General features: G+C 48.5%; 1 protein-coding gene across 1 annotated transcript in view; it reads left to right on the top strand.

Moving 5' to 3' along the window:
• The first annotated feature begins 433 nt into the window (after positions 1 to 433).
• Positions 434 to 14,825, top strand: part of KIF6 (kinesin family member 6) — a 221,553-nt gene continuing 207,161 nt past the window's right edge. The window contains exons 1-3 of the mRNA XM_066611624.1: positions 434 to 499; positions 3,130 to 3,239; positions 6,201 to 6,275. Of these exons, the coding sequence (XP_066467721.1) occupies positions 434 to 499; positions 3,130 to 3,239; positions 6,201 to 6,275 (251 nt within the window). The remainder of the gene's footprint in view (positions 500 to 3,129; positions 3,240 to 6,200; positions 6,276 to 14,825) is intronic.

Genomic DNA, 14,825 nt, shown 5'->3' with positions numbered 1-14,825 from the left:
AGAAGGAGCCATACGGGACCAGAATATCAGATATGGGAACTGGGGCACAATCCCAACCAGGTCTACTCAGAAGCAAGTCCTGTTGTGTTCAGTGGGGCTTACTTCCAGGAAAGTGTGGTCAGGACTGCAGCCTTCGGTGTTCAGAGCGTGAGCAGCTCGGCCAGCGGGCGGGCGAAGCCGAGGAGAAAAGAGGCCACCAGTTCCCACCCACGCAGCGGAACCTCCCCGCGCACGGAGCCCCCTTGCAACAGCAGGGGAATCGCAGGCAGAGCCAGGCACCTGAGCACCCCCACCTTCCGCTGCGCACGCGCGTTCCCCCAACCCGGCCGCCGTGTCGCCAGAGGCCGGGTAGCGTTCCTTAGTTACCGTCGCTAGGGAGGGCCTGGCGCCCCCCGCCGCTCTCCTGCCCCCGAGAGGGTCTGATGCGCTCGAGATGGTGAAGCAAACGATCCAGATCTATGCCCGGGTGAAGCCTCTGGGCAGGAGGCAAGCGGCGGGGGTAGGTGGAGGGGGGAACACCAGCGGGGGGGACGGGGACGAAGAAGGCTGGAGGGACCGTGTGTGTGACTGCCTCTGTGTCTGCCTGCCGCCTGCCTCTGTGTGTGTGTGTGTGTGTGTATGTGACTGCCTGTGTGTGTGTGTGTGTGTGCCTGCACGTGTGTCTACCTACCTGCCTGTGTGTGACTGCCTGTGTGTGTGTCTGTGTGACTGCCTGTGTGTGTGTGTGCCTGCACGTGTCTACGTACCTGCCTGTGTGTGACTGTCTCTGTGTGTGTGCGTGTGTCTGCCTGCCTGCCTCTGTGCATATGTGTGTGTTTAGCACTCAGCACTGGAGGGAAGTGAGCGAGAAGCCCTGTGTTGTCTCTGTGCTCTTGGATGCTAACCTGAGGAGTCCCACTGCAGAGAGCCTTTCAGCTTGTTCTCCTGGCGGGGGGGGGGGGTTAATACACCCCTCACTTTTAATAATCTCTGTCTGGTTTCTTTCTGACCCATCTCAAAGGAACAGAAGCTCTGTAGCAGAGGCCAGAGGGAAGGAGTCAGCAGGGCTGGCCCCCTGAATGGTAGCGTGTGTGAGGTTCCACAGACTGCTACTCATACCCCTAAGAAGGTGTAGATGTCCCTTTCTTAGGAAGGGGGTGTGTATAGGACAGTGGTTCCCAAACTGTGAGCCATGGCCAGGGTGACCAGGTGTCCTCTTTTTCCAGGACATGTCCTCTTTTGTTTGCCTCGTGTTCTGGAAAAGAACTTCAGTGTCCACCTTTTCCCTATGAGCAGGCAGCACAGAGTCTTCTTATACTTAATAAATTATATGTAATATAATTTTAAATTTAATAATAAGTAATATAGTATTTAAATTAACCACATGAAACCAATAGACGAGTTTTCTTAACTTCTTTGTTGTCATGTCCAACATTTTTCTTTAATGTCCTACATTTTGGGGTGCCTTGTCCTCTTTTGAGGTTATGACATCTGGTCACCCTGGCCGTGGCTCCCCAGGAAGCCACAGAAACCAGTCAGAGGAGCAACGGAATCCTCCCCAAACACCAGCTGCCTTATACAATGTATATGATTGTAGCCTTAATGGTTAGCCATGGCCAGTGACCCACTAGACCAGGGGTGCTCACACTTTTTTGGCTCGAGAGCTACTTTGAAACCCAGCAAGGCCCGGAGATCTACCAGAGTTTTTTTTACAATGTTCGCGCCATCATAACATATAACATTTATGTGTACAATGTATGTTGGTGTACCTTAAGCCCCAATGAGTATAACAGGACTTACTCCTGACTAGACATGCCTAGGATTAGGCTGTGAGGCTGCAATCCTAGCCACACTTACCTGGGAGTAAGCCCCATTGAGTACAATGGGCCTTACTCCCAGCGTTTCCTCCCAGAGACACCTGAAGGGGGGGGGGTCGGCACTCCGCGATCTACTCATTTTGTCTCGCGATCTACCGGTAGATCACGATCCACCTATTGAGCACTCCTGCACTAGACCAAGGGAGCCACCAGCTGAAAAAGTTTGGGAACCACTGTTGTAGACCATTGGAGGGGCCTAAATGTGGATTCATACAGTCATCACATGATTAGCAAATATCTATATCTGTAAAAAAGCTCTGGTCATTTGATGCACTTGTCTCATAAGTCATCTCTAGGTACTTTCTCATATCTTTAACAAAGTAAATACAAAGTAAGCTATCGTATGAGGACTGAGTGGATGTAGAGGGATGTTTTTTCCCTCTTAAAACAACACCTGAACCAGGGGACATACACTAAAATTGAATGTTGAGAGAGTGGGTAATAGTATTATCCAGTGGGTAATAAATCTGTGGAACTCCTTGCCACAGGATGTGGTGATGGTGTCTGGCCTTTAAAAGGGGATTGGATAGATTTCTAGAAGCTAGGTTACAAGCTATGATGGATATGTGCAATGCCCTGGTTTTAGAAGTAGGCTACCTCAGAATGCCAGATGCAGAAACAGGATGCAGGTATCTTGTTTTCTGTGCTCTCTGAGGCATCTGGTGCACCACTGTGAAATACAGGAAGCTGGACTAGATGGGCCTTTGGCCTGATTCAGCAGGGCTGTTCCTATGTTCTGAACAGCTTCTTTGCTGTTCTGAAATTATCTCTGAAGATTGCAATCTTAAACAAATATTACTGAATATTGTGGGAATTGCTTTGGAATAAATATGATAGAATTTCACTGTAAGGCTGAAATTCTGTGTATGCTTGTGAGAAAGAACCATTGAACTTGGTGGGACTTCCTTCTAAGTTATCATGCATGGAATTGAGCCACATAGATGCTTCAGCTGTTACTTAGGCACAAGTATCCAGTGGTTTCCTATTCTGTGATGTGCCACAAGTCACAGCTACACCGTCTTTCTGCAGGTTGTCTCCTCACTGTAGTATATTTGTACATGTCTTGTAAACTGACATATATTTACGCTATAACTTTTGTTACTAGAATGGCTTGTAAATGTATTCTCATGAACAGAATGGTATTATTGGATGTTAGCTTTAGACTCTATAATTTTAAACATAAGGATAGTTCATGTTATGTTTAGAAATAATTAAATCAGTAAATTTTGTGAATACAGTAACCATTTTTAGAAATCACATGTATGTTTTGTAGATATATTCCATTGAAGAAGATGAGACATCGGCATTCAGTTTAGACATTATTGTACCTCGTGATTTGGCAGATGGATTTGTTAATAATAAACGAGAAAGTTACAAGTTTAAGTAAGTTTTTTTCTTTATACATAATTCATTCTAAGATTTCTTTTTTCTCTTTACATTTTCAAATGACAAAACATAGAGACATCTGACAATAGTTCATGTCACAATATAGCTTACAACCTTTTTGCGGGATGGGAGTGGAAGGAATTGTTATGCCCCTCTCATTCCCTTTTTGCCAAGTTCTCCCAAATGCACAGATGTTCTAAACAAGCATGTCTTACACCTCCCAGAAGTTTCATTCTTCTTATTGTCCATGCACTGTGCTGGTTGCTTGGGCAATCCTATGCTTCCTTTAGCATGTGGCTGCCATGGCATCCTGAGTGCTAACCGGGAAGTGCTGGTGGCACCTAGAGAGAAGGGGACTTTTGTTCCCTTCCCCCAAGTAAGGCAAGTAACCTTGCAATGGGGCTACTTGATTCTGTGGTAACCCTTGGCTGCGGTAGAATCAAGAGCCTCTGTGTCAGGCCAACAGCCCGACATGGAGGCCCTGGATGCTGTGGAGCTTAGCTCTGCTGCTCCTTCCCCCTGGCATGCCTCCTCCCCGCCCTCTCCCTGCCTTCCCCCACCCCAGATCGCCTCCTCCTCACCTCCCCACACCTCCACTCACCTCACTGCCACCCAGCTGTCCGTGCAACTGCTGAGCAGCAGAGCCGGGGCCGGTGTTCCACCGGCACTAGGCCAGCGCTGAGCTAGCACCAGCACTGAGGGCCACGAATGTGCTTTATGGCACGTTTGCAAACACTCACTGCTAGTGGAGCGCCAGCGATGCAAGCTGAGGACTGGGCTCTAAGTTCACTGGGTTAACTCTATGAGTAAATCAGTAAATAAGCAGTCATAAAAGAGTTTGTTTGATTTCCTTCAGAGCTTCCATGCCTGAATGACAGTACACAAGAATGCTGAAGAAATCATAAATATTGCAAAACAAGGAAATATTTATATTTATACAGTACACCAGTAATCTTAACTTAAATTATATGTACCAAAGTAATTAGGTACGCCAGACGCCTTCTGTCTTTTCTTTAAAACTCACCTTTAATGTGAGTGATTCTGCGTTTTTGTGAGATAAGTGAATGAAATCAAAGTAATTGGATAATTTCAGCTTCTGGTTCTTTTTGTCTGAGGTGGACAACTGTCTGGTCCTGGTCTAACTATTCTATAAGCTGTTTTTCTGGACTGCACTCACATACAAACACCACAGTTTTTGCCTGCTTTAGTTTTCTTTGGGAATGAATGCATAGTGAATGATACTTAGTGAGGATGCCATTTCCAATAGTAATCATATTGGAAAGAATGCTGTTTGGCACTGGAACAGTCTACTTCATGCAGTAATGGGCTCTTTGTCATTGGAGGTATTCAAGCAGAGGCTGGATAGCCATCTGTGAGGGATGCCATTGCCTGTGCTGAGTTGGGCATTGGACTATCAGCCATTCTCACCAGGAACCATATGACCCCCTGGGGTACCCTGGCACATTTGAAGGGGGCTGCAGACTGAAAACCAAAATTAATAAATGATTTTATGTTAATCTATTTGTGTTATATCCTTATTTGGCAGGGAGGCCCTGGAACCTGGAGCTCCTAAGGGGAGCCAAAAAAAGAAAGAAAGATTCAGAATGGCTTAGATGACCTCCCAGACATTTCCAACTCTAATGTTGTGTGATCTGCGAATCTAAAATAGCATGGAACTATAAAGGACACTTTTTAAATTATTCTCAATTTAATAACTATATTTATATACCACTTTGCAACAATAAAAATTCATAAAGTGGTATCCATTGAAAAATAAATGAGGAGGTAGTTCCTGTCCACCTCCAAGACTCACAATCTAAGCAGCAATATTGCTTGACAGATATTTATTTTATTTAACTGTGTATTGCAGTCAAATAAATATCAGCTGTTCTCTGCTATAAACTTCACTGAATTGTCAGGACTCTAAAGAAGGCTTCCAGGATATTTATAAAGTAGGAGGACATGGTGGAGTTCAGGAAGAAGCATGCTGGAGTTCACTGAGGTGTTCTATGGAGCGGTTTTATCTTACCAGGAGATCCAATCCAGAGACTAGTGCAGGAGTTCCCAATCTGTGCGTTGCAACACCCTGGGGTGTCATGAGACACCCTCAGGGGCATCATGGGAGGCTTGCTGCAAAGCACTGAGGCTGCCGTTCAAGCCTAAAAATAGCACTAAGGAGGCTTAGCACAGCAGGCAGGTCTGCTGCACTCGAAAACAGTGCATTTGAAAAAACCCTCCCAGCCACCCTGGCCTCCTTACCACTATTTTTAGGCTCCTTATTGGCCTTACAGTTGGGAAGTGAGTGGCCAGTGATGTCATTGGCGGCACCAGACGTGTCATTGCCATTCACTTCTAGGTTCTAGCGCTTGAGAGGGGAGTCACCGGTTGGGAAGCACTGGACTAGTGTAATAACTTTGAAACAGGACCTATTGTAAGTGCACTACAGTCCTATTTTAAGCTGTTAAAAACGTTATGTATTCGCTTATTTTTAATGTAAGAAATACAGCATAGTTCTTTTGAAGTATTTGATCTTCAACTAAAGTAACTTCCTTAATAGCTTCCTTTTGCTTTTAGAGAAGAAACTGAAAATAATCTGTGCTGTTTACATGTTCTGCTTGATTCTAGGGTTTGCTTATACTAGTTCCTCTGTGGGGCCATTTGGAAACAGTGATCCCCATGACAGTTGTAAAATACTGTATGCTTCTTCTAAGCAGTATCATTTTATCAGAGGATTTCATTGTACAGATTTTGACAAAGCAGAAGTGTTTACAGTCTTTTGTGGATTCAATAGCACAACAGCATAGTGTGGTAAAGACTACAGGGAAAACATTGTACTGGGTTATGTAAGTCCAGTGATGTAAACATTGATTTAGTTACAAATAGAAAAAAGCAAAAACAAAAATATATGAATCAAGTAGTGTTTTAAGATTATGCTTGACCAATTGTTTATAATTGCAGGTTTCAGAAAATTTTTGATCAAGAGGCAAAGCAAGATGAAGTTTTTGAAGCCATTGCCAAACCAGTTGCAGAATGGTAAACTTGACTTATTTAAACTGCATGGAGTTTTTAATTAGTCAAACCAATGCCTGATAATTACATGTTATTATTTTAAACACAAACTTTACATTCAGTTGTTTATGGTTCTCCAAAAGGATCTTTCCAAACATTCCTAAGCAAAGAATGACTGATGAAGTTAAAAATAGTATGATGCAAAATGTTGCATCTCAGAACAAGAAAAATCCTAATCACTTATATGCTAATGTGTTCTAAATTGTCCATGGATTAATTCAGATGTCATCTGGGCCATGGTTTATTTCATGCAAGTATGATTTGTTTGATTGTCTGAACTGGGGCAACAGTTTATTTTGGGCAAACAAATTAGAATTAAACCATGATAAAAACAATGGTTTGAAATTGATTTGTCAAGCTGAATTTGCCTTAATTATCATTTACGTTAGGTCTAAACTGAGAATCCTAGCTTGTTTCAGTGACTGCACCCTCACAGCACTGCTATCCCAGCCTGGAAGAGCAGTGAAGCAGAGACACTGTAGGCCACTGGTTACCAAACTGGGGGGTCATGACGCACCAGGAGAACCGGAAGTAGGTCATCCCCCCTTAAGGAGAGTGGCCCAGCAGTGATTGCAGCACCACAGCAGTTGCACTGCATCTTATAGTTAGTTGGCAACCTTCAGTCTCGAAAGACTATGGTATCGCGCTCTGAAAGGTGGTTCTGGAACAGCGTCTAGTGTGGCTGAAAAGGCCGATTCGGGAGTGACAATCCCTTCCACACTGGGAGCAAGTGCAGTCTGTCCCTGGTCTGTCTCCCTGGCTATGGGCCTTCCTTCTTTGCCTCTTAGCCTCAGACTGTTGGCAAAGTGTCTCTTCAAACTGGGAAAGGCCATGTTGCACAGCCTGCCTCCAAGCGGGCCGCTCAGAGGCCAGGGTTTCCCACTTGTTGAGGTCCACTCCTAAGGCCTTCAGATCCCTCTTGCAGATGTCCTTGTATCGCAGCTGTGGTCTACCTGTAGGGCGCTTTCCTTGCACGAGTTCTCCATAGAGGAGATCCTTTGGGATCCGGCCATCATCCATTCTCACGACATGACCGAGCCAACGCAGGCGTCTCTGTTTCAGTAGTGCATACATGCTAGGGATTCCAGCACGTTCCAGGACTGTGTTGTTTGGAACTTTGTCCTGCCAGGTGATGCCGAGAATACGTCGGAGGCAGCGTATGTGGAAAGCATTCAGTTTCCTCTCCTGTTGTGAGTGAAGAGTCCATGACTCGCTGCAGTACAGAAGTGTACTCAGGACGCAAGCTCTGTAGACCTGGATCTTGGTATGTTCTGTCAGCTTCTTGTTGGACCAGACTCTCTTTGTGAGTCTGGAAAACGTGGTAGCTGCTTTACCGATGCGTTTGTTTAGCTCGGTATCGAGAGAAAGAGTGTCGGAGATCGTTGAGCCAAGGTACACAAAGTCATGGACAACCTCCAGTTCATGTGCAGAGATTGTAATGCAGGGAGGTGAGTCCACATCCTGAACCATGACCTGTGTTTTCTTCAGGCTGATTGTCAGTCCAAAATCTTGGCAGGCCTTGCTAAAACGATCCATGAGCTGCTGGAGATCTTTGGCAGAGTGGGTAGTGATAGCTGCATCGTCGGCAAAGAGGAAGTCACACAAACATTTCAGCTGGTCTTTGGACTTTGCTCTCAGTCTGGAGAGGTTGAAGATCTTTCCATCTGATCTGGTCCGGAGATAGATGCTTTCTGTTGTAGTTCCAAAGGCCTGCTTCAGCAGGACAGCGAAGAAGATCCCAAACAAGGTTGGTGCAAGAACACAGCCCTGCTTCACGCCGCTTTGGATGTCAAAGGGGTCTGATGTGGAGCCATCAAAGACAACAGTGCCCTTCATGTCCTTGTGGAAGGATCTGATGATGCTGAGGAGCCTGGGTGGACATCCAATCTTGGGGACAATCTTGAAGAGGCCATCCCTGCTGACCAGGTCGAAAGCCTTCGTGAGATCTATGAAGGCTATAAAGAGCTGTCGTTGTTCCCTGCATTTCTCCTGCAGTTGTCTAAGGGAGAATACCATATCAGTGGTGGACCTGTTGGCTCGGAATCCGCACTGTGATTCTGGATAAACGCTCTCTGCAAGTATCTGGAGCCTCTTTAGTGCAACTCGGGCAAACAACTTTCCTACAACGCTAAGGAGAGAGATGCCACGGTAGTTGTTGCAGTCACCCCTGCCGCCTTTGTTCTTGTACAGCGTGATGATGTTTGCATCCCTCATGTCTTGAGGTACTCCACCTTCTCTCCAGCAGAGACAAAGGATTTCATGCAGCTCGGTGACGATGATCTCTTTGCAGCACTTTAGGACTTCAGCAGGGATGCTGTCTTTTCCAGGTGCCTTGCCAAAGGCAAGGGAGTCCAGGGCCACGTGAAGTTCTTCTAGGGTTGGTTCACTGTCAAGCTCCTCCAGCACAGGCAGACACTCAATGTTGTTCAGCGCTTCTTCGGTGACTACATTTTCTCTGGAATATTGCTCAGAGTAGTGCTGCACCCAGCGTTCCATCTGCTGCGCCCGATCCTGGATGACCTCGCCTGCGGCAGACTTCAGAGGGGCATTTTTCTTCTGTGTTGGACCTAGGGCCTGCTTGATACCATCATACATCCCCTTGATGTTGCCTGTGTCAGCTGCTATCTGTATCTCGGAACAGAGCTGGAGCCAGTAGTCGTTAGCACATCTCCTGGCAGTCTGCTGGACTTTGCTGCGAGCAGCTCGGAGGACCTGCAGGTTGCGCTCACTGGGACAGGCCTTGTATGCTGCTTGAGCTCTCCTCTTTTCCTCAATGACTGGTGTCAACTCCTCAGAGTGGGCTTCAAACCAGTCTGCCGTCTTGTTGGTCTTCTTGCCAAATATGGACAAGGCGTTGTTGTAAACGGCATTCTTGAAATGTTCCCATCTGTTGGATGCGTTTGCATCGACCGGGCCTGGAAGAGATTCCTCAAGCACTCGGGCAAATTCCTCTACTTTTCTCTGATCCCGGGTCTTGCTCGTATCAATGCAAGGTCTTCCTTCCTTTTTTGTGTGGTACAGTCGCTTTGTTTGCAGTTTCACTCTGCTGCACACCAGCGAGTGGTCGGTGTCGCAGGCAGCACCCTGATAGCTGCGTGTGATCTTGATGCTGGGAAGGCTGGAGCGTCTGGTGAGAATCAGGTCGAGCTGGTGCCAGTGCTTTGATCTTGGGTGTCTCCGAGAGACTCTATGTTGGGGCTTCGTGTTGAAGAATGTGTTGCTGACACAGAGACCGTGATGACAGCAAAACTCTAGCAGGCGTTGGCCATTTTCGTTCATCTTCCCAGTGCCGAACTGACCTAAGCAAGTGGGCCACGAACTGTTATCAGCACCAACTCTAGCACTGAAGTCGCCGAGGATGAACAATGGCTCTTTTACGGGGATCTTCTTGATAGTGGTGGCCAGGTCATCATAGAATTTGTCTTTGGCTTCTGCTGGAGACGACAGAGTCGGTGCATAAGCACTGATAAGAGTGACAGGTCCTGCTGATGACTGGAGCGGCAGGGACAAAATTCTTTCACTTCCCACAGTAGGTGGGATGATGAATTTCAGCAGGGTATTTCTGACCGCAAAGCCAACACCATGTTCCCTGGTTTCGTTTGGTGGTTTTCCCTGCCAGAAAAATGAGAAATTTCGCTCCTTGACAGAATCTGGCAGCCTAGTCTCTTGAAGGGCGACGATGTCCATCTGCAGTATGCGCAGCTTCATGTCGATGACAGCTGTTTTGCGTGCATCATCTATTGCTTGCAGGTCATCAGAGAAGCCAGGTGTCGTCCTTACATTCTAGGTGCCCAGCTTTAGGGCAGGAGTTTTCTGTTTTCTATTGCATGGTGCAGAGTTGTCGATCCGCTTGTCGGTTTTCACCCTAAACCCCACGAACCCCGTGAGGTTAACGGACCGTGGGGAGGCGACACCTTACTGGCTGGGGACTGCCCAGCTTAAGGCGGGCGGTAGCTGCCCAATGAGATGCAATGATCTCTCCCACCGTCGGAAGCAGCCCCTGGCGTCATGCCCTACGCCAATTGAGCGAAGACTTATAACCGGTAACTGCTGCTTCCCGTGTTGTGCCGACGCCGTATGGCGAAGTTGGAGTGTCCTCTCCAGTGCGCGAAGCCTGGGTAAAAGAAGGTATGGAGGATAGGCTGTTACCCATGCAGCAAATTCCCCCTCTCCACGTCGCTGGAATGATCCAATGGAAAGGCAGAAACCAATATGATTGGTTCCAGCGGCGTCGCAGGAGTTGCCAGAACGTGACTGTGTGCAGCCACGAACTGCCTGAGGGACTCTGGCTCCTGATTTTGCCTCGAGGTTGACTCCTGTAGCCTTTTCCACAACTGGATGTAGCCACAAGGCAGTGGAGGTTTGGAATCAGAGTTTTCCTTCTCTTAGATGTCTCCCTATTCAACTTCCTGATAGCCACAAACCCCTCTCATGCCCCTCCCCCCTGCATCCCATTTGTCTCACCACTGCACCCTATTCAACTTCCTGATACACACAAACCCCTCTCATGCCCCTCCCCCCTGCATCCCATTTGTCTCACCTCTGCTCCCTATTCAACTTCCTGATACACACAAACCCCTCTCGTGCCCCTCCCCCTGCATCCCGTTTGTCTCACCACTGCACCCTATTCAACTTCCTGATACACACAAACCCCTCTCGTGCCCCTCCCCCTGCATCCCATTTGTCTCACCACTGCACCCTATTCAACTTCCTGATACACACAAACCCCTCTCGTGCCCCTCCCCCTGCATCCCATTTGTCTCACCACTGCACCCTATTCAACTTCCTGATACACACAAACCCCTCTCGTGCCCCTCCCCCCTGCATCCCATTTGTCTCACCACTGCTCCCTATTCAACTTCCTGATACACACAAACCCCTCTCGTGCCCCTCCCCCCTGCATCCCATTTGTCTCACCACTGCACCCTATTCAACTTCCTGATACACACAAACCCCTCTCGTGCCCCTCCCCCTGCATCCCATTTGTCTCACCACTGCTCCCTATTCAACTTCCTGATACACACAAACCCCTCTCGTGCCCCTCCCCCCTGCATCCCATTTGTCTCACCTCTGCTCCCTATTCAACTTCCTGATACACACAAACCCCTCTCGTGCCCCTCCCCCTGCATCCCATTTGTCTCACCACTGCACCCTATTCAACTTCCTGATACACACAAACCCCTCTCGTGCCCCTCCCCCTGCATCCCATTTGTCTCACCACTGCTCCCTATTCAACTTCCTGATACACACAAACCCCTCTCGTGCCCCTCCCCCCTGCATCCCATTTGTCTCACCTCTGCTCCCTATTCAACTTCCTGATACACACAAACCCCTCTCGTGCCCCTCCCCCTGCATCCCATTTGTCTCACCTCTGCTCCCTATTCAACTTCCTGATACACACAAACCCCTCTCGTGCCCCTCCCCCCTGCATCCCATTTGTCTCACCTCTGCTCCCTATTCAACTTCCTGATACACACAAACCCCTCTCGTGCCCCTCCCCCCTGCATCCCATTTGTCTCACCTCTGCTCCCTATTCAACTTCCTGATACACACAAACCCCTCTCGTGCCCCTCCCCCCTGCATCCCATTTGTCTCACCTCTGCTCCCTATTCAACTTCCTGATACACACAAACCCCTCTCGTGCCCCTCCCCCCTGCATCCCATTTGTCTCACCTCTGCTCCCTATTCAACTTCCTGATACCCACAAACCCCTCTCGTGCCCCTCCCCCTGCATCCCATTTGTCTCACCACTGCTCCCTATTCAACTTCCTGATACACACAAACCCCTCTCGTGCCCCTCCCCCTGCATCCCATTTGTCTCACCACTGCTCCCTATTCAACTTCCTGATACACACAAACCCCTCTCGTGCCCCTCCCCCTGCATCCCATTTGTCTCACCACTGCTCCCTATTCAACTTCCTGATACACACAAACCCCTCTCGTGCCCCTCCCCCTGCATCCCATTTGTCTCACCACTGCTCCCTATTCAACTTCCTGATACACACAAACCCCTCTCGTGCCCCTCCCCCTGCATCCCATTTGTCTCACCACTGCTCCCTATTCAACTTCCTGATACACACAAACCCCTCTCGTGCCCCTCCCCCTGCATCCCATTTGTCTCACCACTGCACCCTATTCAACTTCCTGATACACACAAACCCCTCTCGTGCCCCTCCCCCTGCATCCCATTTGTCTCACCACTGCACCCTATTCAACTTCCTGATACACACAAACCCCTCTCGTGCCCCTCCCCCTGCATCCCATTTGTCTCACCACTGCTCCCTATTCAACTTCCTGATACACACAAACCCCTCTCGTGCCCCTCCCCCTGCATCCCATTTGTCTCACCACTGCTCCCTATTCAACTTCCTGATACACACAAACCCCTCTCGTGCCCCTCCCCCTGCATCCCGTTTGTCTCACCACTGCACCCTATTCAACTTCCTGATACACACAAACCCCTCTCGTGCCCCTCCCCCTGCATCCCATTTGTCTCACCACTGCACCCTATTCAACTTCCTGATACACACAAACCCCTCTCGTGCCCTTCCCCCTGCATCCCATTTGTCTCACCACTGCTCCCTATTCAACTTCCTGATACACACAAACCCCTCTCGTGCCCCTCCCCCCTGCATCCCATTTGTCTCACCTCTGCTCCCTATTCAACTTCCTGATACACACAAACCCCTCTCGTGCCCCTCCCCCTGCATCCCATTTGTCTCACCACTGCACCCTATTCAACTTCCTGATACACACAAACCCCTCTCGTGCCCCTCCCCCTGCATCCCATTTGTCTCACCACTGCTCCCTATTCAACTTCCTGATACACACAAACCCCTCTCGTGCCCCTCCCCCCTGCATCCCATTTGTCTCACCTCTGCTCCCTATTCAACTTCCTGATACACACAAACCCCTCTCGTGCCCCTCCCCCTGCATCCCATTTGTCTCACCACTGCTCCCTATTCAACTTTCTGATACACACAAACCCCTCTCGTGCCCCTCCCCCTGCATCCCGTTTGTCTCACCACTGCACCCTATTCAACTTCCTGATACACACAAACCCCTCTCGTGCCCCTCCCCCTGCATCCCATTTGTCTCACCACTGCACCCTATTCAACTTCCTGATACACACAAACCCCTCTCGTGCCCTTCCCCCTGCATCCCGTTTGTCTCACCTCTGCTCCCTGTTCAACTTCCTGATACCCACAAACCCCTCTCGTGCCCCTCCCCCTGCATCCCGTTTGTCTCACCTCTGTTCCCTATTCAACTTCCTGATACACACAAACCCCTCTCGTGCCCCTCCCCCTGCATCCCGTTTGTCTCACCACTGCTCCTTGTTCAACTTCCTGATACACACAAACCCCTCTCGTGCCCCTCCCCCTGCATCCCGTTTGTCTCACCTCTCATGCACTGCATCAGGCACCTCATAAGGCACCTCATAAGGCACTGCAGCAAGTGCACTGCCACTGTGACCAAGGGGGCTTTGTAATGTACCTAGGTAGTAGCGCTGGCCATCCGGATGGTGCGAGGGGCTCCCAGCCTCCTCTGCAGGCCTCCCCACTGCTCCAAACAGCTCGTATCTCCAGTTGCGACCCAAGTGAACACTGATTGGGCATCCAGACCCATCTGTCTAGGTAAAGAGATGGAATGATGTGGTCAGATAGTTTCGACTTATCCAATCATGTAACCTATGACATCATCAAACCTACTCTCCAGTAAGTACATAGATCAGGATTCTAAGGACAACGAAAGTAGTTAACAACAGGGAATGTATTTTAGCTAGACCCTTTTTGGGAATTATTTTTGTTTGGATTTCTCATTTCACTCCAAGCCAGCCTACAAATGTATCTGGTTTAGCAACCATTGGGGTTTTGTGTACGTTGCTCTTGAGTAGTTTCCTGACTCCCTCTGCTGGGTGTTACAGTTATTGCATCAAATCTGGTCAGGCTATTACTTTTTGCCCATCCAGTCAAGTATAGGCATTTTACATCCGCCTGCTTGTTATGTATTTTCTACCCCCTTTTCCCATTTTGTTGAATGACTTTTTCTTTTGGTGACTATATTTTGACTCTTTGCCTGCCTCTCACTGGCTCTCACTACTACCTACACATGAGTACTCATGAAGGGAGAATGGTGGGCTTGTGCATGTGTTCTGTATCATTATCCAGCCATCTCTCTCCGTCCAAAGTTATGATTGGTTTGGAGCATGAATAATTTTTACTGATGTGTGGGGGCAGGGCTGAATAAGAATACAGGAGTCATGCTTCTGTCCAGTAGCGTAGCTAGAGGGAAAGCAAAATGGTAAGTACTACAGGCTCCACAACATGTCTTATAAGCGGCCCCTCCTACTCATTGTTGGAGTCATTCAGTGCAGTGATGGCAATGTGCCATTTGGCAACATTTGGTCATTTGACACCATTGGGCATTTGACAACATTTGGTTCCGCGAGTGCCTGTGTATTGCTGTCGTTGCCCAGAATGACTCCGTCAGCCAGTGGGAGGGGCCACTTACATG

Source organism: Tiliqua scincoides, chromosome 1 (genome assembly GCF_035046505.1).
Source record: "Tiliqua scincoides isolate rTilSci1 chromosome 1, rTilSci1.hap2, whole genome shotgun sequence".
In the NCBI taxonomy this organism is placed as follows: Eukaryota; Metazoa; Chordata; class Lepidosauria; order Squamata; family Scincidae; genus Tiliqua; species Tiliqua scincoides.
This window is presented reverse-complemented; position numbering and strand designations above follow the sequence as displayed.